This window comes from Zootoca vivipara, chromosome 5 (genome assembly GCF_965207765.1).
Source record: "Zootoca vivipara chromosome 5, rZooViv2.hap1.1, whole genome shotgun sequence".
NCBI lineage: Eukaryota > Metazoa > Chordata > Lepidosauria > Squamata > Lacertidae > Zootoca > Zootoca vivipara.
In genome coordinates, this window is record NC_142588.1 from 52263647 (window position 1) to 52289674 (window position 26028).

General features: G+C 41.5%; 2 protein-coding genes across 11 annotated transcripts in view; one reads left to right on the plus strand and one right to left on the minus strand.

Annotated features, from left to right (window-relative positions):
• The window catches only part of COL17A1 (collagen type XVII alpha 1 chain), a 63540-nt gene extending 55748 nt beyond the window's left edge, over positions 1 to 7792 (plus strand). For all 5 annotated transcript variants that reach the window (XM_035133915.3, XM_088669612.1, XM_088669613.1 and 2 more), the window contains 4 exons: positions 695 to 835; positions 1563 to 1625; positions 5082 to 5153; positions 5772 to 7792. In XM_035133915.3, coding sequence (XP_034989806.3) covers positions 695 to 835; positions 1563 to 1625; positions 5082 to 5153; positions 5772 to 5821 — 326 coding nt within the window. In that variant the 3' untranslated portion in view covers positions 5822 to 7792. The remainder of the gene's footprint in view (positions 1 to 694; positions 836 to 1562; positions 1626 to 5081; positions 5154 to 5771) is intronic.
• Positions 7793 to 14210: 6418 nt separating this feature from the next.
• The window catches only part of SLK (STE20 like kinase), a 47566-nt gene continuing 35748 nt past the window's right edge, over positions 14211 to 26028 (minus strand). For all 6 annotated transcript variants that reach the window (XM_088669618.1, XM_088669617.1, XM_088669615.1 and 3 more), the window contains 6 exons: positions 20521 to 20650; positions 19946 to 20070; positions 18290 to 18478; positions 17546 to 17671; positions 16244 to 16357; positions 14211 to 16081 (listed from right to left, as the gene is read on the minus strand). In XM_088669618.1, coding sequence (XP_088525744.1) covers positions 15935 to 16081; positions 16244 to 16357; positions 17546 to 17671; positions 18290 to 18478; positions 19946 to 20070; positions 20521 to 20650 — 831 coding nt within the window. In that variant the 3' untranslated portion in view covers positions 14211 to 15934. The remainder of the gene's footprint in view (positions 16082 to 16243; positions 16358 to 17545; positions 17672 to 18289; positions 18479 to 19945; positions 20071 to 20520; positions 20651 to 26028) is intronic.

The window sequence follows — 26028 nt, forward strand, 5'->3', positions numbered from 1 at the left end:
GGAAAGGGGAAACTTGGCATTCATTGGAAAGCTTTTTTTTTTTAAATGACCCTAAAAGTGCACACATGAGAAATGTTAAATTGAAACGTCCTTTATGTACCTCTGAGGGCAATCCCAGGAGCAGGTTCTTTCCTTGACTGCTAGATTTTGGATTATCACAGCAAAACAGTTTCATTTAATATATGTGCTCAGCAGGATTGGTTCAAAAAGTTTTCCCAAAGGATCAAAACATTAAATCAGTTTCCTAACTCAGGTTAGAATCCTTCACCAGCACTAGGGCTGATGTGAGTTGTAGGCCAAAACATCTGGAGGGTACTAGGTTGGTGAAGGCTTCAACAGTGCTTCAACTATGGGCTGAATCTTTTTCTGGAGGATTAAGGATGCTTTAAAAGTAGTATAGGAAAATGCCACAGCTTCAAAGGGCAGGGGGTGGGAAGAGACGCTTCCTTGAGTTCTGACTTTGCAACAAGGATGTAGAACCGGTGGCCCTCCTGATGTTCTGAACTGCAACTCCTATCATCTTTGTTCATTGACTATGCTAACTGGGACTGATCAGAATGAGGGGTTGCCTACTCCTTCTTTATAGAATGGAATTTTCACTGCTGGACACAAAGCATTTTGAAGAGCCAGGGGGTGAAATTGGTCATGTCAACCTTCGTATACTCTATTTCAAATTTATGTTCAAATTTCCCAGGCCGAGGGCTCCTGCAGGACATGATGACTTATGCTGTGCAAGGACCACCTGGGCCTCCAGGGCCTCCTGGCATTCCAGGCATCAGCAGAGTGTTTGCATCCTATGGCAATATCACTGCGGACCTCATGGAATTCTTCAGAAGTAAGTCACATCCCAGTTGTCATTTTAATTTAGAGATTTTAAATGAAATGAAATACTGCAGCTGCTGCTTTACTGGGTAGGGAGTAGTTTAGGGACCACTCCAGATTGGTGGATTTTTGGGGGGCAGGTGCATTCTACAACACATCATTGATGCAATAGTAGTGTGTTAATGCTGGAATCACTCTGGACCGTCTACACATCATTCCCCTTTACTGGTTGTTTTGAAATGATCCACCAATGTTATCACATTAGTGCCTTCTCAAGGGGCACTCTTGCCGTATATAGTGCCACCACAAAATAATAATAATCTTGGAATGTTTGTGGTACAAAAAGTTACAGGGTTTCAGCAGGAAGCTATGTGACATGCACTGCCTGGAAACGAAGCAGTATGACACGCCAAAACTTTTGCAGGCACAAATGGTATTGTAAGTGTGATTGTGTATAACTGCTGCAACAACTTGATGAGTACAAATCATGATGAACGCCCAATAAAAAGGCCATAGAAGTGTGTAGTAGAAGATAGCCTTGTGACAACCTGCATTTCTGCCCCATTAGAAGAGGAGACAGTTCCTCAGATATGGATTTCGTAACCTGGGCCCTTCAGGCTTTGCAGTGTTAAATTACTTTGCTAAATGGGCCAAAAGCAGAGAGCTTTTCATTATGGAAGTTCTTATATTTACAAGAGCAGATATCCACAAACATGATGTTGTTTGATTGTTTTCTACAGCTTATGGAACTATCCCAGGTGCACCTGGACAGAAAGGAGAGATAGGATTCCCAGGACCCAAAGGTAAGAAGTTGGATGCCACACTTGCTGAGAATCCAGGAGGGAGGCAGGGGGATGGATGGCTCCTCCCCCTGTACAAGTAGTCTCCTCCTCTTGAAGACACTGAAGGGAAACCCAATAGAGCACTTCCGTTTCAGAGGATGCAAGTGGGGCCTGCCACAAAATGTTGCTGTGCATCCTCACCCCCCAATAGCAGTGCTCCTGTGCAAGGTTCTAGCCAGCCAGCTAGATTCTCCATCTCACCACCATCTGCCATTTTCAGTTTTTCTTTCCTGACACAAATGTTCTGTAGTGACCAAGCATGCTTAGTCCTTAGAAAGAGGTGTGTGTGTGTGTGTGTGTGTACATGCTACCAGAAGCCTTTGGGTTCCCCTGAGCAGGCTAATATATCTCTTTTGATTCTCAGTGGCTTCACCTGGGCTCCAACATAGCAAATCTACTAAATTCACACTTTTCCAAACAATACACAGCCATCCTTTGAAACTCACACTTCCCCAATGGTATTAGGGACTTGCAGTGACTATAAACAGGTATATAAAATAGTGATGGGCTGTACTCTATTGTTCCCCTCTGTTATCATATCACATTCACCTGAATGTAAAGGGGGAAATGTGACATTTACCGTAGTTGCCCATGAAACTGAAAGATCAAGGTTTGTTTCTTGGTCTCTAGACAGGATAGGGGTCTCAGCAATCACCTGGTCTAAACATTTGCATTAAGGCAGGCTGTGCTCTGTCTGATTAAACCATCCCAACTATGTTTATCTAATCGTTTCTGTCCACCACCCCCTTGCTCTCGTAATTTCTTTAAGCTACATACTTGTTTCAGGTGTATTCTTGAATGAAGTGTTGTGATGATCATGACATATATTGTTCATGCCTCGTTATAGGTAGGTAGCCGTGTTGGTCTGAGTCAAAGCAAAATAAAAAAATTCCTTCAGTATCACCTTAAAGACCAACTAAGTTTTTATTTTGGTATGAGCTTTCGTGTGCATGCACACTTCGTCAGATACACTGAAACAGAAGTAACCAGACCCTCTGAATATACAGTGTATCTGACGAAGTGTGCATGCACACGAAAGCTCATACCAAAATAAAAACTTAGTTGGTCTTTAAGGTGCTACTAAAGGAATTTTTTTATTGTTCATGCCTGTTAAGGTTTGGCCAGTCTGACACTGGTGGCATAGAATCATAGAATTCTAATTAGGAAAGGATCCCAACTCCCTGTAAAGCAGGAATCTCAGCTAGATCATACATCTGCTTAAAAACCTAGGAGGGGGAGTCCACCACCTTTTGTGGAGACCTGTCACACTGTCAAACAGCTCTTAACTGTCAAAAAGTTATTCCTGATGCTTAGTCAGAATCTCCTTTCTTGTAACTTGAATCCGTTGGTTTGAGTCTTGGCCTCTGGAGCAGGAGAAAACAAGCTTGCTCCATCTTCCATGTGGCAGCCCTTGAGATATTTGAAGATGGCTATCATAAGAGCAAAAATCCATTTTGGGAACTTGGAAAGCAGCCCTGTCCAGCTGGTGTGGGCAAATGCTGAATTTCCTATGTTTAATCCTGCCTGTGAACAAGTTTGTATATTCTGGCTACCTGCCTGTTCCCAGGCAGGAGTTCCAACTTTTAAATGCTGATATGCTTGTTACATAACAGAGGTGTGCCTGCTCAGCTCTTATGTATTTTTTTCCAAAGTGGTAGCCTTGTTAATAAGTTGCTGCAAAAACAGCTTAGTCTTATGACATCTTAAAAGACACAGGCTGCACACATACCATACATTTAAAGCAGATTTAAATTGCAAGGCTTACACCAAAGAATTCTGGGAACTATAATTTGGCCCTCAGAAAGCTATGATTTCAAGATGCTTGGCAAACTGCAGCTTCCAGGATTCTTTGCAAATCATGCACTTTAAATGTGCATTGAATGTGCTTTAAGTGTATTTCTGCCCCTTGCACCAACTGTGTTGGCATAAAAATACCTGTCTGTATCCTTCCTCATATCTTAATCTGGGTTTAGCCCAGGCATCCCCAAACTGCGGCCCTCCGTATGTTTTGGCCTACAACTCCCATGATCCCTAGCTAACAGGACCAGTGGTCGGGGAAGATGGGAATTGTAGTTCTAAACATCTGGAGGGCCGAAGTTTGGGGATGCCTGGTTTAGCCTTTCCATGGAAAATCTGGTTAAGTTTTTTGTTTTAATTGTTTACAGCTGTCCATTTGCAATGTTAAGCCCACATTTGGAAGTCCCAAAAATAAAAATAATACAGGGTGTTTTTAACCCTTTAATTGCTGTATTAAAACTCAATCCTTTTCCTACAAAGGAGGCAAAGCCTTGGGACACCTTAGATATGAATTTATCTCAGAACTAGCATTTGTAAACAAGTTTACCTTATTTGTATGAAATAGAACAGGCATCCCCAAACTTCGGCCCTCCAGAGGTTTTGGACTACAATTGCCATCATCCCTGACCACTGGTCCTGTTAGCTAGGGATCATGGGAGTTGTAGGCCAAAACATCTGGAGGGCCGCAGTTTGGGGATGTCTGCCCTATGAGAAAAGCTTGCAGTGTTGGGGATTTCTCAGTTTAGAGCTCGGGAAACTCGGGTCTCCAGCTGTTTTATGGACTACAACTCCCATCATCCCTAGCTAGCAAGACCAGTGGTCAGGGATGGTGGGAACTGTAGTCCAGAAACAGCTGGAGGCCCCAGTTTGGGAAACACTGAAATAGAAAATATCTCTCACACACATGAATTTTTAATCTGAACTTGCAGAAAACAAATAATTCTTTGATAGAAGAGATAATTGAATACATAATTGAATTCAGCTCACATCATTAAGGTTCCTATTAATGTATCCAGATTGCTGTTTTCTGAACACTTTCACAACATAGTCACTAAGGTTGTTCGCTAAAGAAAGAAAATGTAGGAACGCCATTTAAAACCACTCTCTCTCTCTTCTGATTCAGTTTACATATACAGGAAATTTTTAAAAAAACTTTCACTTATTCCATTTGTTAGGCATTATAAGGTGGATATTATGGGCTTGGTCTACTGAGGATTCAGACAAAGCCCAACTGTTGCCACAATGGTTGATTATCTGGATGGCTAGATTGTCTAAAAATGCTATGTGAAAATGTGTGCATTTCACCTTACTTTTTGAGTAGTAGCATGTGCCAAGGATGTTCGGCACCCCTGAGTGAATGAGCTTATGTTCTGTAGAGAAATTATCTTCCTGGGACTAGCCCAACTGAACAACCAACAGACTTGGCCATGTTGTGTGTGATCTGAGAAATATGCTTCATTGTTCTCTATGGCATACTTACCAGATTGCAGCATGATGGTATAACACATGGGGTCAGCTCTGGAAGATGCACTATTCAAGAAGTGGGCCTGTGCTGTAGCTGAACTATTTTAAATGAGTAGCAATCTCAATCAAGTAAAATATTTATCTTCCTTCTGCTAGGTGACATAGGACCAATGGGCCCCCCCGGCCGCCAAGGCCCAAGAGGACCAAGGGGTGAAAAAGGCGAGAAAGGTATTTGTTTTTCAAATTAGAAAGGAGTGTATTTTGGATTTGACCAGTACCATGATGGGGTCCAACCATGAAGACTTCACTTTTGTCCTAGTTCTAGTGTAGCCACCTGTATTGTGAAAGTCATCCTTCCCCCACTTTTTTCAGAGACCCATACACAGGCAATAACACAAGCAAAGTTTATTTTATCCTGCTTCTCAGACAACTGGCGTCTCCCAAAGTGGATTACGTAAATGAGAGCCGAGAGCAAGACCCTGTAATTAAGTTTACAAATGAAAAATACACAACACACAATGGAAGGGGAATTGAGGGAAGAGGCTGAGGATGTAGATCGGTCCTTGAAGGGCAGATTGAACTTCCCTTGCTTCAATAGCAGCTGATAGCTTCTGTTGATGTGGCTGTAGTCAGAGTATCCTTGCTTGCTTCTGCAGTCCCAGGGCAGTTGGAGCCAAGTGGTCTTTCAGGCAGCTCCTTCCGTGGCCTCCCCATCCTGAGGGACAGTTGGAGGTACAGTGGTTCTTGTTCCCTGGCAAATGGCAGAGGCCAAAGCATGCTGCTCTTCAGCTCTGCAGTTCCTAACAGTAGCATGAAAGTTTCTTCATCTTATTCCATCTCTCTTAGGTGAAGCAGTGTATGTTGGCCGAAGGAAAAGGAGAAGCATTGGGGTCTAATCTAAGAACACAAATTTGAGCAGAAGATTCCTCAATTGCTTATGGTTGCTTTTTTTATCTCAGTGGAGACAAAACCTGAGTTTCCAGTGACTTCCAGCAAGTGATGACTAACACTTGGTACTTTGGGAATAGTTTTCATAACATTTTATCTTATGTCTAAGATATGGGTGGCTTCCAGTAGTACATATTGAACTAATGGCTCATTTGCTTGTTGCCCCATATGAATTGGCTGGAACAGAGTATAGCCCTCATCTAAACCCGAGGATTTTATAGCCTCAAAAGTTTTAACTTACTCCCCAGGAAACTCACACCTCAGTTTCTCTGAAGGAAGATTAGCATGAGAAATCTTCAACAGAAACTCAACCAAAGTTGAAAGGATTGGAGTCAGCAGTTATGTGTCTTCCCTTGAAGTAGGAGAAAGCATATCCAAAATTATCAAGAATCTGGATTTAAGAGTAAAGGCTGTACCAATTGTGATAATGCTAAAATATATGCTAGCAGGATGCATAACCATAGGCTATGTTTTATTATTATTAAATCCACTTAATCTGTTATTAACTGCATTGCAAAAATGTGAAGGACCTTGGGGCTGTTAGTATTTAAGCACTTTGTTGGAAACAATTTTTTAAATGTTTGCTGTGGTTTTAATTACTATAAAAGTGCCTTTTTAATATAAAGCTTCCCAATTAGAGCTTGTTTACACTCTAGCCTCAAAAACAGGGAGAAGCTTATGCGTATATGTCATAGAATTAAGTACAGTAGCCCACCCACCTTCAAAAGTGAGGAGTTTGATCTATGACCATTTCTTCCTCTACTGCCTGTTTGCAGGGAGCATTTCCTAAGCCATCTGATGTTTTTAAGGTGCTGCAATCCCCATTAGCATAGAATGATGTGCAGCAAGGGGAATTTAGGCAACAAGCCTGAGTCTGTGCAAAGTCAATAAAGTTTATTTTCATGTGTCCTACATCATATCAATGTATCAAGAAACTAATGTTGTACAGTGTGAATCCTCTATCCCATTATTATACATGCAATCATGGCAGCAGTTAAGTGATAGTTAAGTCTGGAGGGACAGGTTTTTGGGCCACAGGAAATTTATGAATGCACTACACAGACATTAAAAAACAAAACAAAATCAGCTTAGGTAGACAAAATATATGAACAAGCATCTACACATTTCTGGAATATTTTGAGGGTTAAGCTAAGTAAAATCTAATAAGGTTTCATTTCTACATATCCATTGCATGTTTTAAAATTTTAAATCATGAAGCTGCGACACATCTCAAGATGTTACGGAACATTGCTGGGTATAGGTCAACCTTAATTCCTCCATTTGCTTCAAGATACAAATTTAGTGTTCCATAAGTGATAGTAAAAGATTCAGAATGTAGCTAAGAGATCAAGGAAGATCAAAATAGAAAAATTAACACCAGTGCTAGAAATACAAATTTCCTGGACAGGTTACCTATTGCCTCCTACCTTATCAAACCTAGAAGTAGAAATTGATAGCTGCAGTTCGTCATCTTGTGAAATAAAAACCAGTTTTCTACAATACAAAGAGGTAGATAGTTGCATGGCTTTCTGGTGTGACCTAAGACTAGCACTTCCACTAAATGTGTCCAGTGGGGCTTTTAACTTGTTTCTCCATCAATCCCAACATATCTGGGTAGCTAGTTTGTGACATGGTACTGAGCTTGGGGGCTGTTTGCTAAGAGACTCAGAACTGCATACAAGCCCTTGAGTGCACAAATTATCGCTGGACCTGAGATCCTTGATCTGTGGTCAAGGGATTCCAAACAGGGTAATATGAAACTCCTGTAACTGGCATGCTGGTTGTCTGGTTTTGCATCTTCGGAGCAAACATCCTATTAAATAGTATTTTCAACTTATCAAGCAATTGGTTGTGCATTTAAACCAGCTGTATCTGTTACTGAGACATTTACTTTTAAAATAAAGTTACAGTACTTCCAATGTGTTAAGTTTCTTTCTTCCCCTGTCCCATGGATTACACTATGTTTTCTGATATGCTTGCATATTATATAGGTAGGCAAGGGTGAGAGTCATTTGGTAGATGAATAGAAATTGAATTAGTTTCCCTCTTTCAAACCCCGATTTTGTTTTGATACAAAGTACCCATGTTTCTTCTTAACATTACAGTGGTACCTCGGGTTACAGACGCTTCAGGTTACAGACTCCGCTAACCCAGAAATAGTACCTCGGGTTAAGAACTTTGCTTCAGGATGAGAACATAAATCGCGCGGGAGCGGAAGGCCCCATCAGCTAAAGTGGTACCTCAGGTTAAGAACAGACCTCCAGAACGAATTATGTTCTTAACCCAAGGTACCACTGTATTTTTTAAGTGCAATCCTATACATATCTGCTGAGAAGTCCTGTTTAGCTCAGTGGGATTTACTTCCAAGCTAAGGGACGCAGGTGGCATTGTGGTTTAAACCACTGTGCCACTTGGACTTGCTGATTGGAAGGTTGGCAGTTCAAGGCCCCACGACAGGATGAGCTCCTGTTGTTCGGTCCCAGCTCCTGCCAACCTAGCAGTTTGAAAGCACACAATGCAAGTAGATTAATAGGTACCACTCCGGCAGGAAGGTAAACGGCGTTTCTGTGCGCTGCTCTGGTTTTGCCAGAGGCGGCTTAGTCATGCTGGCCACATGACCCGGAAACACTATGTGCAGAAGCGGACAAACGCCAGCTCCCTCAGCCTGTAAAGCGAGATGAGCACCACAACCCACGAGTCGTTCACGACTGGACTTAACTGTCAGGGGTCCCTTTACCTTCACCTTAGGAGCAGGCATCTGCCCCGACCACTGGTCCTGTTACCTAGGTCCTAGGTATCATGGGAGTTGTAGGCCAAAACATCTGGAGGGCCGCAGTTTGGGGATGCCTGCTTAAGAGCACCAAAATAATTTCAGTCATTTATCTGAATTTTGGTATTATGTGGCAAAAAAGTGTTTAAATATTTGAAGATGGCTAACATCTCTCTGACCAAATATATAGGCTTCACTTCCCATGCTTTCAAATGAAAATGAACTTTCAAAGTTTGTGAGGGCAGGGGCAGATATAATTCTAATTCACCAATTAATAAAAATTTACTACCAAGAGTAGGCGGCTCACAGGCAAATACTTCAAATACAGCACTAACTGAATTGAAATTCTGCCTTCTGAAATTTTATTGTAGCTCTGCCTAAAGATAAAAGAAACCACATCCCAACCCTTAAAATAGCACTTCCAAGGGGACAGAACTTGTGCTTTGGCAAGAAGCCTTTCTAAAGAAAACAATTAGTAACACCTTAGCAAGAATAAAAATTTTGTGCTCTAAAAGAAATCAGTAGCATCAACTTCCAAGGAGATTATTTAGAATCTTAAGATGCAACTGTATTCCTACGTTCCACTGATCTAAATGAAAGGAGGATAAAGGAAAAGTTCTTACCATAAATGGTATTTCACTGGGGATGCAAAGAGGGTTCCAAGTGGATTGCGTTGCCTACCCTGCAGCTTGGAGGCAGAAAATGCCTACATAAGTGTCACAGTGGCCGGAGTGGACTACTTCAGAGTAACGACGCTACGCAGCTCTGCATTTTATTCTTTTATTGGTGCTGCGTATTTACAGTGCTCAAGTCATTGCTATTTACACGGAGTGATGTGGTCAGTCGGTTTCAGAACCTCCTAATGGCTTTTGGCGCGTCTTTCTCCAACACAAAAGCTTTGGCAGACCCATCCTCTTTCCCCTCCTCTTTCTGCGTAATTCCGGAGTTGGGGGGATGGGTCTCCCGCCCTTATTCGCCCCTTCCTGTCCCACCTGGGACCCTGGCTCCTCTACCTTGCCTGAGCCTCGGACACGACTTCCTGCTTCCCCACTGGAATCGGAACTCTCTCTGCTTCCCCCTGTGCTCGGGGATTGGCTTGAACTTAGGAGGGGAGGGACTTCGCGATATCCCCTGTCCCTCACATCCACCCCCCTCCCAAGCTCTCCTTCACCCCTCCCCAGGTCCCCCCCAGGTGTCGGTGACGACTGGAAGCCTAAGAACTCAGTGCTTTCCGAGCCCGTTGGTGTGAACACCTCCCCCCAGTCCTGCAAGCCCCCCCCTTCCGCCTGGGAGGACGGGAATCCCAAAAAGTCTGTGGCGTCAGAGCTGGTGGGGGTAAAAATGTTCTGCCAATCTGCTCCTTCCTCTGACTGGGTGGATCTCGGTGACACCCATACCTCATCCTCTGGTTCCTCAAACTCCGCTTCCCAGCGCCATGGTGAACTGCTCTCCCGTGCTTCCTCCCCCTCCCCCTCCCTTTCCATGTGCCAGGGCTTGGGTCTATGGGGAAAAAGGGCGTGAAATTCTTCTACCAGGAATTCCTCCTGTATCTGAGTGGCTGGGACCCATTCATTCTGGGACGGTGGAGCATCCTCCCATGCCATGAGGTACTCCAGGCCCCCCACCCCCCACCTTGAATCCAGGATGGCTGTGGCCTCATTGAGTTGCTCCCTGCCTTCCCTCTCCCCCCCTCCCTCAGGGGTTTGTTCGCTGTCTCGGAGCCTGCTGCTTTCCCTGTACGGCGACAGCAGCGATCTATGAAACACTGGGTGCACCCTCATGTCCTCTGGCAGTGCCAGCCTGTATGCCACCGGGTTGACCTGTTGCGTGACCGTGAAGGGGCCCAACCTTCTGGGCGCCAGCTTTTTGCATCGCCCTCTGATGGGAAGGCCCTCCGAGGACAACCAAACTTTGTCCCCCACCCTAATGACCTCCCCCGGTCGCCTGTGGCGATCTGCCCCCCTCTTGTACGCTTCCTTGGCTCTCTCCAAGTGTTCTCTGAGCTGCTGGTGCACCGTCTCCAGTTCCTCTGCCCAATCCTCAGCCTGTGGGCCCTCCTCCTCCTCCTCCCCCTCCCTCTCAGGGAAAGATCTGAGGTCACGCCCGTAATTGGCCTTAAAGGGCGACACCCCTGTGGAGACGTGCACCGCATTGTTGTAGGCAAATTCTGCCAGTGGCAGGCGATCCACCCAGTCCGTTTGCCTCTGGCTGACGTAGCATCTCAGGTACTGCTGCAGAATGGCGTTGACCCTCTCCGCCTGTCCATTGGTCTGCGGGTGTCTAGCCGTCGACAAGCTGACCTCCACCTGCAGGAGGTTCATGAGCCGCCGCCAGAACCTGGAAACAAATTGGCGGCCACGATCCGAAATAACCCTTAAGGGTAATCCATGCAGTCTGAATACGTGATCCACAAACAGTTTGGCTGTCTCTTCTGCCGAGACCGCCCTGGCACACGGTATAAAGTGGCACATTTTGGACATGAGGTCCACCACCACCAACACTGCGGTCTTGCCCCTGGAAGAAGGCAGATCTGTGATGAAGTCCATGGACACCACTTCCCACGGCCTGTGTGGCGTGGCTAAGGGCTCCAGCAATCCCGGTGGTGCTGCTCTGACCACCTTTGCCCGCTGGCAGGTGTCACAGCCCCGTACATAGTCTCGAACATCTTCCCGCACCCCTGGCCACCAGAAGTGTCTCATGACTAGGTGAGTGGTTTTGTCCCTCCCAAAATGACCCGCCGTTGGGTTGTCGTGCATCTGCTTGAGGACCTTCTTAGTCTCCTCTTTAGCTGCCTTCAATTCCCCCTGCGCCTGCAGCGACAGCTGCTGCAGTTCTTGCTGGGCTTGCTCCGCGATCTGCCGCCATTTCTCCGCCTCTGACACGCTCATCCCGGCAACTCCAAAGTAGCCCAAAAAGGATTAGGAGGTTGCTGTCACAGTGGCCGGAGTGGACTACTTCAGAGTAACGACGCTACGCAGCTCTGCATTTTATTCTTTTATTGGTGCTGCGTATTTACAGTGCTCAAGTCATTGCTATTTACACGGAGTGATGTGGTCAGTCGGTTTCAGAACCTCCTAATGGCTTTTGGCGCGTCTTTCTCCAACACAAAAGCTTTGGCAGACCCATCCTCTTTCCCCTCCTCTTTCTGCGTAATTCCGGAGTTGGGGGGATGGGTCTCCCGCCCTTATTCGCCCCTTCCTGTCCCACCTGGGACCCTGGCTCCTCTACCTTGCCTGAGCCTCGGACACGACTTCCTGCTTCCCCACTGGAATCGGAACTCTCTCTGCTTCCCCCTGTGCTCGGGGATTGGCTTGAACTTAGGAGGGGAGGGACTTCGCGATATCCCCTGTCCCTCACAATAAGTTTTCTGCTCGCTTCCTGTTGAGGCTCAGTCCCATTTCAAGGAACAGCTTAGGAGAAAACAAAACTCAACAGCACAAAATGTGATAAAGTATGTACAAAATAGGAAAGATCCAGAAAAAGTGGGAGAAAAACCATTCTGGAACAAAATCCACAAGGACTAACACAACTGAATATGTATTACTTTCCCATGCTGAGCCTGAGGGGACTGCAGTGAGGAAAGTGCCTGTTGTTTACCAGGTATGGATTGTATCTCCTCAGGAACAGCCACCGTTATGCTTGCCCATTTCTTCACTCCTTGCTGCCTCCACAGATGTCGTAGCCTCAGAGCTGTTTGGTTTAGGACTCAATGAAGCAGCAGAGGATGATATCCCCAGTTTTTCCCCGATCCGCAACTCACCAGGACTCAGTTCTGGCCCCTCTCAGGAGGGCACCATTGTCATTATAAGAAAACAAGGGAGGTGTTCATGGTGAATCCAGCACCTCTTTTTCTAGAAAATTAACACTGGATGTCCCTTGCATAGGACTCAAAGGAAGAGGCGGCACTTGCAAGGGCCCTCCCTGGGATCTTCAGAAATAGCGGCACCCTGGAAGCTTGCTGCAGCTACTGCCGAGTGTGGCCCCAACCCCAAAGCTCAGCTTTTTTTTTCCTTCAAAGAAGTAGCCCCGAACTGTAGGGGTTTGTCTGCCTTCCCCATAATGAGAAAGTGGAAAATCTTAGCCTCACAGCTCATAGTGGAGCTTAGAAAGGGAGAAAAAGGAAAAGCAAGGCAGGAAACAGTGAGGAAAGCTAAGGGATTTTTTTTCTTTTTTCCCTTTTTTACACAGTAACAGAAAAAGAGAGGAAGAGCAGCTGTAGAAAACAAATAAGAACAAAAGGCTCAATATAAAAAGGAGAAAAAACAACAGGGTAGCTATAAGGGAAAAGCCTTAAAGATTCCAAGCATAATGTTTCTCCGAGTTGAGACAGGAAATGGACTGAGCCTCAACAGAAAGATAGCAGAAAAGTCTTCTGTAGAAGTTTGGGGCATTTCCTGTCTCCAAGCCACAGGGCAGCAACACAATCCGCTTGGAGACCTCTTCCATCCATAGGTGACAGGAATTGCAAACTGACCTTAGGTGGTATGATTCTAGCAACTGACAGGCTAAAAAAAAAAAGTCAGCAATTCAGTGAAAAGTTTTCTCCTTTGACATAATCAGCTTAGCTCAGAATTATAAGGGCTTTTTGGTGCCCTCGTAGTAGAGCAACAAAACTGAGCTTCAATATTAATGGCAGGGTATTTTCCTTCATCAGATTATCTGTGAAGGAAGCCATTTCTCACGCCATCAAATCAAGGCCATATCTTGATATCATTTTCAATAAACTCCACTGTGTACCCCCACAGGGAAACCAATCAGGTGCAGCTGCTCAAAGTTTCAGCTGGGAGGGGGAGCCAAACACAAAACAAAAATGCAACTTTTTTGTACAATTAAACCTGCTTTTATAATGGTGGGGAACTTGGGGGCACAAATGGCAGACCCCTCTCATGGAGCCTCTCTAATTAATGCATTATCTGATTGCCAGCCTTTACCCTGTTTATTTGTGGCTAGGTTCAGACATCACATACACACAGCATGGTTTGACTCTCAAGAACGTGCCCTTTGTTTGTAGGGTCCCTTTTATGTTCTAATTTCCTCCTGCAGGACCTGGTTATCCCTGGTTTCCAGGGATAACCAAATCAGTCAAAATGCAACAAATGTATATACAAATCAAGTTGCTTCTATGGTTTGAAGTGTATATCAGTTCCCGGTATATAGTAATCATAGCACCACTGATTTTGATGTCATGGAAACCTAGGGTTACCATGAATTGGAAAATAAGAGAATCAGAGTATGCAAATACAAGAGAAAAAACATATGCACATTTTTGACAGCTGAACCATGGTTTGGCACCTGACCCTAACATCCTGTGTCATGACACCAGGAACCATGTAATAAAAGGTCTGATTTTGTAGCATGTGAAACATGCAAAGAAATGAACACTTTATATGCAACACAGGGCAATGATGATGGAAGAACGCCACCAGGCAATCATTAATGTAGGAAGAAACGGAGTGGGCTAAGTTCTGGTCCTCATTTTGGTTCTGGTGCCTCAAGAAACAGCAACACCACAGAATCCTTTCAGACTAGCACACAACACGCACAACTCCCCAAAGGAATCCACAAACTTGAGATTTTTAAATAGTTTTTTAAACAGATAGAAATAGTATTTAATGTTATAATCAATACTAGTTATGTCATAAGGGTGACTTTAAAAAAAAAGTAAAGGCTTTTGAAAACTTTCCCACCAAAACAATTCAGAATAAACAGATTTCAGAACTTTGTAAAGAGCAAAATGCCACATTCTAGGTGATGTATATGCGAATGTACAACCTGGTACACAATACATATTTATAAAATAAAATGTGAAGTATTAAGGCTAGCTATGAAATATTTGTTAGGTAGATTATGATTAAAGGAAAACAAAATTTAACTGTAACATGCATCTTCAAAGTATGTTTACTATACCGTCACAATTGAACAGTTTGATCTGATAAGATCAACTTCAGTATCTGGATTCATTAGCCAAAGAATTGAACACACTTGATTAAAGTACTCTATATTTTTATAATCTGCTTCCTTCACATGCAGGAATGCTGCTGACATAATATAAAATTTGTAAGAAATTGGACAGTATTCACATTTAATGAAAAGACTGCAAATGTGAAGACTTACAGTTGATTATTCAAAGCTACCTACTAAAAATCAGGCTGCAAAAGAACAGGAAGCAACCAACATTTATATTACAAATCTAACTTTGGCATATCAAAAGGACAGTCTACAATACTGTTTTTGATATGACTCAGATCTGAAACCTGAAAAGACAGCAGCTGCTGTTTAATGCAGGCACATCTCCTGCCAACCGGATAAATATTTCTATTCCACCCCCACAGCAAATAAGTTATAATACAACTATGAATTTTAGAAATAAAACCATTTAACTTTAGTTACTTCATGGCAAAACAATGAAGCAGATTAAACATTTGTCTATACATTTAACTTAAATCCTTCTATAGGTCAACATACATTTTGAAAGAAAACATGCCTTGCAATCCAGACATCAGCACTGATTTGTAAGAACGGGGACAGTCACAGCCATTTTCTGCTCTGGAGTTTCAAAACTGCTACTTTGAGAGAATCCATTCAGTTCATGTTTCTCTAATTGTGGGGGTGAGAATGGGGGTGCAAATTTTGCGCACTTTGTCTTGAGAAATAAATGATATTGTTTTATTTCAGTTTGTAGAGGAATAAGGTGTATATTTTAAAGTAGACAGGAGTACTCTTTTTTTAAACTTTACATATTGTAGTGCAAGGATTTGACAAAAATTGTGGAAGCGGCAAGCATTTCTGTTACAGTAATATCAATAATGAGGGGTTCTTTTGTGATAAAGAAACACGATCCTCTTACAACCCCCCCCCCCAGCATGTTTACAGGTTTCAGGCACTGAATGAGGCTAGTGACCCATTTCCTCACGAGGTAATGGCCATAACACAACAAATATTTGGTTAAATGAGTAGTAGTATATCTGCCTAAATATCCTCTACAATTATTCTTGGGGCATTGCAGATTACCTTTAATAGTTTAGGCTTGCTTTCCAGTGCCAACACAGTTGCATACATTTTTTTTCAGTCCAGTTTTCAAACGGCTATCCTTGAAATACATGAAATACATCATATCGGATTTCAAGACCAACATTTGTGCTTCTATATCTGATATCACTGATTGTCTCCACTGAAGGTGGATGGAGTTCCACTGAGGTTCTTGGATGCAGGGTGTAGATTTCATTGTGACAGAAGCTGAAGAGGAGAAGCTGAAAAACGCACCCAAAGCCATCTCACAGAGGCTCCAAATTTATGATCCAGTGGAGTGCAGGCTAGGGACTGGGTAGAATTTAGAAATCCGGCTTTGTGTTGATGGATTAAGGCATTCAGATTCTCCAGACATTTTAAAGAAAACCTCCTGTTCTTGAAGTTTACGAGCAAATTCCTCTTCTAATGTCTAATGACAAACAACAACAACATTTAAACAAAATAAACATGATGAGCTTGTTGTTAGTTTTTGATCTGATTTATCAGAGACAAGCTACAAAACCAACTGCCCCATGTAGTATTAGAATAGAATATAGTATTCTATTGGAGATTCAAAGTCAATCTGCATTACCTTTTTCCTTGGTCTCAGTTTCTCTCGCCATTCTTTAAGTTCTTGGCTATGTTCCTCATCTAGCTCTTTTAATTTCTGAGTCTCGTGTTCAACCAGCAGGTGGCATTTCTCATTCTGAAAATGGGATACAGATAATCCCTTAGTAAAACTAAATCAGATTAGACATTTGGCTACTTGTATAGAAGCATATGCTGACCTAATTCTTTAATTAGCTTAATCTGTATAGCAGCCAAGATAATTCCTACATAGCAATGTTCTCTATCAAGGTTTTAGCTTTTCAATAGAAACTGTTACTTGAATTCTTCAAACAGGGCATGAAGAATATGTATTATGGTTTTTAAAAACTTTATCTGAAGCTAAAAGTAGGAACATATCTCAGAGCTAGAATCACAAGATTTATAGTGCAGACTGACAGGGGTTTTTCCACGATTTTTTTTTAAGTTGTAAAAAGTGTTATGCAATCTATCAGAATTCTACTTTTTTTGGTTCTCTCACACAGAAATTCTTCTATTTCAATAAAGAGGTAATACCTTTTATGAGATCAGCCCAACCAGAAACCTCATGTTGTCTTCTCCCCAGTGCTTTTTCCCTAAAAAATGTTTAGAGGTACTCCCATTTTCCTACTCATATTGAAATACTGCCCCTCAATGAGGCCAAACTTAGATTCACAAAATGTTTAGGGGTATGCGGACCCCTGCGTCCCCCCTGAAAAAAAGCACTGCTTCTCTCTACACACACAGTCCCTATACACAGTCCATTTTGTGTATAAATATTCCCTGGTTTTCAGTGTGCCAAAATTTCCACAGCTACTTCTAGCACAGGAAAATTTTAATACACAAATATACTTCATGCAGTTGAAAAGGTTAGAAGAGATCAAAGCAGTAACAAAACTGTAACACTGGTACAAATCCGCAGCTAAACCCAGCTAAGAGACATGCTGGAAGATCTGGACTAATAAAGAGGATTTCACCTAACACCAAAAAGATACCAAACTCATTGGCACATAAATCTCACAGAGAAGGGCATTCCACATGCAGGTCACTACCACAGATAAGGGCCCTCTTTCTGGATATCACCCACCTGACTTCAGAAGGTGTGGAGACTTAGAGGAGGGCCTTGGAAAGAAAAACTGGTGCAGATTCATTTGTAAAAAAAAAACAAAGAACAGAAATACTATGTGTAGTACCACAACTACAAAGTGTCACATGTAACTGCAGCACATGAAGTGCCATCACACTCAAACAGACCTATCCCATGAATAAATAACATAAAGGGGCACATTTTGGATTAACATTGTTTAACCTGTAGCTGATGTAATTCTCTAATGTTGGCTTCACACTGCAGCTGGAGGTCTCGCATTTGATTTTCATGTTTCTGATGTTGAGCCAGTCTCTCATTTTTTTGCCTTTTTTCTTCCTGAATAGCAAACTTTCAGAGAAACAAGAGGACTTAAATTAGAATTTTTAAAATGTTTATAGACTCAAACATATAATTAAATGACAATGTAACATTCAAAAAGAGTATATTGAAATAACTAATATGAAATATGATTTGAAAAAAGATGGGCTTGCAAAAACCTTCCTGATTCATTCTTAGTATATACTGGATAAATGTAGATCTTACCTGAAGACACTGGCCGAGGAAGAGGGGTACGGGGGGAGCGCACTGTCCCCAGCAGTGCGATCCCGGTGGGGTGCCATCGCGGCTGTGCCCCCACAGACAGCGTGCTACGCCCCCGGTATGCGCGCCAGCCTGTCCCCACCTGCTCTCTGCCCCCCCCCCCCGGTGACCGAGCATGAAGCTCCGCCACTGCCTGAAGAAGCTGATCCACAAAACACACAAGCAACAATATGACTGGGTTCTTAACTAATTCTAACTGGCCCACAGATTCAATAGGTTAATAGTAAATCAGCTTCAAGCACACACATAAAGTTGAAGACATCACTTCCAGAGACTTGGACTCATCAGATTTTTGACTTGAGAGTTTCACAGAACTGCATAATGTGTGTATGCAGATTCCCCCTTTGCCTAAAATCACTGCTTTACCTGCTTAATCTTTTCACGATCCTGTTCCGGAGTGCTTGAGGAGTTAATTCTTAGGCTTTTTTTAAACATTGCCATCCTAGTTTTTGCTTCACTGCGCTGGATTTTGGGCAATCGAGCTCTTTCCTGGGTATGCTTGTTTTTTAATTCCTCAATAAGCCGCTGGTTATATCTTTGCATCTGTTCTGTTTCCTTTTTAAAAAATGAGGGGAAATGCATTTTATATATCCATTTAAAATATTTAATATACATTTTACCCAGTGCAAACAAAACACTTCATAATAAAATTTTCTGTATCAGAAAAACTGAAGATAAATCTTTTTTTTTATTAAAAAAAATAGCTGGTTAGTCAACCAGACGTAATAACACACAAATTTCAGCCAACTGAAAAGGTCATTAAATCATATCATTTCAAAATTTGCAGCTCTTTTACCTACTACCATCACTCATACTTTTCACTTATTTATTGTCTAAACCAGTAATTCTCTACCGTTTGGGTATAATGACCCACAAGTCCAAATTTACTTGGTATAGTGACCCATCATTATTGTCACATAGATTTTGCAACTTAGGCCTTCAACATCCATCTGTTTCATATATTTTAACTGCAATTTTGTCTATTTTATAACCATTACTTGTGGCATCCAAGGAAAACTTTCCTTAACACCCCTATTGATATGAAATTTGTGTAAATGTTTATAAAATTATGATGCTATTCATAGTTTTATTTATAGGAATGTAAGACCAGCTATCTGACTGCAATATATTGCTTCAAAAGCTGCAACTTTCATTCAAAAGCTTTGTTAAATATAACAAATTATGGATATTTTAAATAGTTTTATTCATGAAAAAGTCAATTTTGGCGAGTATCAATGGGGTAGCTGAGCTTGCATTTTGTAACAAGTAGGTTGATGCAGGTTTTGATGGTTGTTAGACATGGTCTCAGATCATTATTGATTATAGCTGTCAAGTTCTCCCTTTTTGTAAGGGAAATTCCTTTATGCTGAATAGGCTTCCTTGCGAGAAAAGGGAAAACTTGACAGCTATGTTATTGATACATAAGATAATGATATTATGTATGATTTTTACTAAGCAAGGAAGGATGGACTGAGGGTGGTGCCAAGCCTATAAAGCTTGACACCTGCCCTTGCACTATAGGGGTAGAAAGGCACATTTGCCTTTTCCTGCCCACTCCACAGAAGAAACCACCCATGCCTTCTTGGGGAATGCGGGGGGCAAACTTGCCTCCACGCTAGGATGGGAGCAGCATCCTGACATTATAAAATGCAAACAAAAACCTGCAAGAGGTATTCATCATACCAGTTCAGGAGCAAAAGCAATAATTATTTTGGTTTTACTTATAAAGGCCACACCTCACTTGCTCAGGTACTGTGACCCACTTGTGAGTCGTAACCAACAGCTTGGGAAATGGTGGTCTAAAGTGTTCGTGTGTATCTCCCTCCCTGAATTTAAGGTGCTGTTTTGTCATTATGAACATTGGGACTAAAAATCGGTGCATCAAATAACTTACACAAAATATAAAAGTTTTAAACACTAAAGAAAAAAAGGCAATAAATAAATAAATATAGGTAGTAGGACAGGATGTTTTTGAACCAGGATTTGGAGCCAGTAAAGAGGACAAACTAGGATCGCACTAACTTTTTCATGCCGTTTAAGCAGCTGGTGTCTTTGCATGAAGTACTGATCTTTCAGTTGCTGTTTTAGCAGTTGGTGTTTTTCCTGCAAGTGTCGTTCTTCTAGTTCCCATATCGCAGCTTCACGGGCTAGATAGAAGGGAAGAAAAATTCTGTCAAAATTATTGAGGAGTCACCCCCAAAACATTCATTATACAATGTATTTCACGAAGCAATCAATAACAGAATAACCCCAATGAAATATTTAATGGAGAAATGCATTGAAGAAATTATTCCTCATCAAGTTATCCAATAACAATTCACCAAAATTATAGACACAAGCAGGCTTGTTTCAGAAATAGACAAGCCATTTTAAAATGGATTCTGTACACCATTTTCTGCTTGCCTAATAAAGACTCTTATGTACAGCTACAGTCTTCACTGGATTTTCATGCCCTCACTAGGACATAAATTAAGGACATGACTCATTCCACAAGTTTCATGGGGCTTGCATGTGAGCTGTACTAGGTGCCCAGAACCCTTAATGCTTCTTTAAGTTGATGAACAGTAATCCAACACTGGGGGGAAAGGGGAAAATACCTCTCATGAGTTGTTGCTTATTGTTAAGACAATCCCGCTCAATGGTAGCTAGCTCAGTTTTTTGCTGCTGAATAATTTTCTTTAACGATGCATCCAATTCTTGCTGCTGCTTCTGTACAAACTCTTGCTCCTATCAGAAATTAAGCCAAATTGAGTAAATTATGCACAAGTCTCAGGTGTCTTCATTTGTATACAGCCTTCTTCTAAAGGATCTCAGAGCAGCCTTTTAGCTCACAACTAGCAAGTAAGGCACAATATGCGGAGAGCGAAAGACGCATACACTTTTCCACAAGCCAAACTTCAAACAGGGATCTGAACCGGGTAACCCATATTCAAATCACAACATTATTCTCTAAGGGTCAATTAAAACATTTACACAGCAAGCGAGCTTGCTGTACTTACCACAGCATTTGAAGTGCTCAGCAGTATAAAGTGTGAGGGGAAACATGCATTTCTCAACAGCAGCAAACCTAAACTGGGAAACTAATGGGCCCTATGAGTTCTCTCTCTTTCTTTTCCCTCCACCAAGTACTGTTTTTTCAGCAAACATATAATTTGGCCAATTATATATGAGACAGCCTTGTGGGCAGTCACATGCCAGCCCGAGTTAATTCTTCCTGGGCAAGCAGCTTGTCAGATCAGTTGCTGTACCGTGCTATGTCTTTGCATGCCGGGCCATTACAGTACTGCCTTTATGCTAATCAGCAAATATGGAAAAACACACACAATTTAGAGAATCTTTAATTTAAGGACCTTAAGTTCAAATCTTATACAAATTTGCTTGCAAATTATTATTTATTGCATTTATATTAAATTACCAACTAAATTCTGTTTAGGAAAGCAACAAATGACAAGATTTGGGCTGAGCTGCTTCAGAAAAAACTTGTTCAAAATTAAAAGAAAGCCCCCCCCCATTTTTTCTGGTTTCTTTCTTTTTGGTAGATTGTTACAGAAATAGCTGGGGGGCTAGGATTGATCACTGTCCAGTTTAGGAAACACTGTCTTTACTCTAAAAGACCTTGATGTTGACAAATAGCCATATCAGATTCAGTACATAGTGCTATTGTGACATGTCCATTATATGATCCATAAATGGCTGTGATCACTTAAGGAGGAAGAAAGCAGGGTGGGATGAAGGTCAGAATAGTCCAAGGAACAGCAAATATAAATAAATGACTGAATATTACTGTGATTAAGGTAGGTTTAATGTATTTTTGTGGGAAGAGAATAATGTCTATTTTCTGTCTCAATCATTACTTTCAAGCAGAAATGGAAACTGGGGGAGGGGATTTAACCCATGTTTTTTAAAAAGCCCTAATATAAACAATAATATTTGCTGCACAGATCCAGCTCTCTCTTGCTATCTGTTAACAATGGGTGACAAATTACTCTTGAGAATCAACTGAACTGTATTGATTCACTCTATGTGCGAAGGATACTAAAAAGGTTTAGGTTAGAATGTGCACATCTGTCTTTTACAGAACATGTGCAAAGTCTGGGGGAACCTCTGGCCCACATGAATCCTCTCCAAGATGAGGATGTCTATTATATTTTCAACATTGTATTTTCATGTTTCAGCGCAAGATACCCAGATCAAGTAGACTAGGACACATGATAGCCAAACACTTCCAAAATTCAAAATCCAGAATTTACAATATTGGCTCCTCAATAGCACTGTAAACAGTTTCACATTAGGAAACTGACATACATATTAAGCTGCACCATCTATACCGTGTAATGTGAGGCTGGTAGATAAGCAAGTGCTGGGGAAATGAGGCCAGATGCACATTTTGAACAGTGCACATTTTGAATGGTGCACATACACGAGAAAAAGGCTTCCAAAGATTAACATAACAAGTCACGTGTAGCTATTTTAATGGAAGTGGTTACATGTGAAGTATTTATCACCTACTTTGTGGAAAGGAGCTTTACGGAAACAGATGTCACAAGCTCAGAAAATAACTAGAAATATTGGCCCTACACTAGAAGTTGATCCAATCCTATACACAGATCATTCCACCAACGGAAAGAAGGCTGTGTGGAAATCTAACAATGTCTGAACACTTAGACATTATTTCCATGGTATTTTATGCAAAAATCTTGTATCAAATACAACAGGGACACTTCATGTTGAGACAGGCCCATGTTTTATGCATTGGGTAAGCCACATCTGATGTGCTTGTATTTCAAAAGGTTCATATAAAAGGAAGACATGTGATTTATGGACACAAATGAGAAAATAAATAACAAATCTGCAAAGTTCACCTCCAGGCCAGCTTGCACAGAAATCATCTGCCCTGATAGCAATTCTTTACTTGCTAGTAATCCTCAGACAAATTGCATCTGACCAATTTGATGGAGATGTTATCAAAGTCCGATGTCTGATGTTCCTACTTGTCTCACAAGAACCAACAGAAAGCACCATATAGGAAGATTTGCACATCCATCAGAATTTGTCACTTCTTTTCCTAACAGCAGCTTCTCTGTGCCACATGCTAACTCACTTTTAAAAGCTACAAGGGATTAAACAGCAGCTTCTATCAAGTGGGTGGGGGAGGAGGAAAATGAGGAATCAATTTGCCAAAAACAACAACACCAAAACGAACTCATGTGATTCTATTTAGTCATCCTCTTCAGGAAAAGCACAATATAGCAAAGAAATGAGATGGACAATGGAACAGTGCAGCAGTAATGGTAGTGATCCTCTGTGTTTGGGGACACCAGGTTCTTAAGGTCCCTTTCCCTTTTTGCATGGAAATTACCCCTGGTTAGCATTAACTACAATGCAGCATTAAGTTTGCACCAGTGCTAACCATGGTTAGTTTTAATCGAAACTTGCAAAATAGATTTTCACTGCAATGTTCAAATCTTAGTTTTAAAACTAAGCATATTTAGTAGTGAGGTAAACATAACACCAAACCAGAGTTAACACTAACCAGAAGGGAGGACCTGGAAGCCTACTGCACGATTCCACGGTTTAGATATCACTCTCATTATATATGTATTAGATCAGATATCACTCTCATTATATATGTATTAGATAAATGGCACAGACATATTTTCTGGAAATTATAAATTATATAAGTGTATAAGACTGAAATGTGTTCAACTTTGGTTAGCTCGTGTTTCCTGAAAACTATAGAAAATATGCATTATTTTAAACATCCCCCCCAAAACTGAAAGCTTTACTTTCAGAATCAATTTTTTACAAATGCTACCTTCTTCACATCAATATTAGGGATTGAATTGCCTCAACACCCTGTGACCCTACAGATCTGCTCTGGAGAGTTGAAGGAAACCCCAGAGCAAATTTCAGAGGATGCGGGGGGGGGGGGCATGTGAGAGGAAGAGAGGGAGTAAAAGTTCATAGTTACCACCATCAAAGCTCTAATGAAAAGCAGGGGGGAAAGCTCCAACAAAAACCAAAAATTCGTAAAGACAAATCCAAAAACCCAGATCTGTAGAGACAGATGTCAACAACAAGAAAGGTATAGGTCCACTGTCTACTTAATAGCTTTGATGAAGTGAGACGAATGGCAAATGTACCTGCCCTTCTCGAGCAGCAATTCTGTCAAATTGCAGGAGCTGAATTATTACAAGTAGTGTTTTAGTCCTGAGGTTTCCTCAGTTTAGATGAGTATGTTTTAGAACATAAAACATGAGAATAACCTAGATAAAAGATATTACCATAGCCTATTCTGTAGTTTTGTGAATGAAAGTTGACTTCCATGTCAGGTTGTGATTACTAACATTGTTACGCAATTAAAAGAGAGACAGAGAGATTTGGTATACAGTACAGTGCTGATGGGGAGCCTAGATGTTCTACATTAGTAAAGATTCCTAGAGCCATGTAACAAAACGCCGTTTCAATAAAGTTTGTAAAGCAAACTTTCCACCTTCCTACTAAAATCCCAAGTAGCATCTGGTGGAACAGAAGAGAGAACACAAAGGTAGAAGCGGGTTTGTTTAAAAATAAATAACCACTACTGCACAAGGCAGAGAAGAAAAAAATGTCACAATGGTGTTCCTTGCCCCATGAGTCAAAACTTAGGATGGTACAGCAGGGAACACCCATTGTCAGGTGGTTTCAGGAAGCATTCTGGAAAATGCCTGTTTCACTGCACACAGAAAAGCAAAACATAGAACTGGTTTCACACATGTGCTGAAAATCAACAAGTCTCATTTGCCCAGTTTGTCCATCACAATCTTTGTGCAGATGAACACATTTTTAGATTTTTTAAAAAGAATTCATCAGCACATGTGTCAGAGAAAAAAACAGAACAACAAGCTAGAACTACAGAGGAAACATCCAATTTTTGGCATGTTGGACTTACATCCTGCATTATTGCATTGAAGAGGGTACATGAGGACAACTGAAAAGACTGAATCATAACCTGAGCAACGCCCTGCAGAGCAGAATACAATGTACTTCCCAGGTCAGAATGCAAGCACAAACCATGCATTCAAACACCAATCATAAGCAATAAGCAAGACTGTATGACTCATTAGTGGAGCACCTCCCTCCCTAAAAGTAGAAGTTGTACTGAATTACTTCTGTTAAAAGATGTAAAATTTCTGAAGCTATAGTTTATACCAGGCATCCACAAACTTCGGCCCTCCAGATGTTTTGGACTACAATTCCCATCATCCCTGACCACTGGTCCTGTTAGCTAGGGATCATGGGAGTTGTAGACCAAAACATCTGGAGGGCCGCAGTTTTGGGATGCCTGGTTTATACCTACAGTGATGTGGGTTGAACTGAGAACAAAAATTACATTGTATTTATGAAGACACCAATTGCAAAACAAAGTGAAAACCTTTATGTCATGTCTTCAGTATTTGTTTTATTTTGCAAGATAGTGCCCTACAACCTAGTCCTATCTAAGCCAAATTTTTAACTCTTTGTGCCCAAAAAATATTAATGAATTTTCTCCAACATATTTAAGACTGTAATTACTCAATAAGCCTTCCTGTAGTACAATATTGGCTGGAGGTACACCTCAAATATCCAGTTCCAAGAGATGAGCACATTCAAATATGCACAGTTGTCTTTAAAAGGAAGTACCATACACTACTATGAATATCTGCAAAAGGAGGATTCTGCTCCATACATGAGATAAACTGGCTTTGGACAGTCTGGCACTGCCTCTATTTTAACCCTCTTTCCTCACTTTCACCCCCCTAACATTCCACCTGTATTATAGTTCACTTTAAAATTATACCTGAAGCATTACTTCAGAATTACTTCAGTCTCATTGTACATGAATACATAGGAAGTATTAATGGATATCAGAAGTTATCTGTACTTAGTCTGGGATATAATGCCAAGACAAGGAATGTCAACAAAAAGTGAAGAATTCTTCATTGCCTTAATTGACTATATATACTGCCACACATCCAGATCCTTATATATTTCAGATGCGCTTCGTTTCAGACAGGAAAAGTAACCAATAGTATGTCTGCTGCAATGGGATGCTTGGAACGCAGAAAGTACAGGCAAGCCATTAA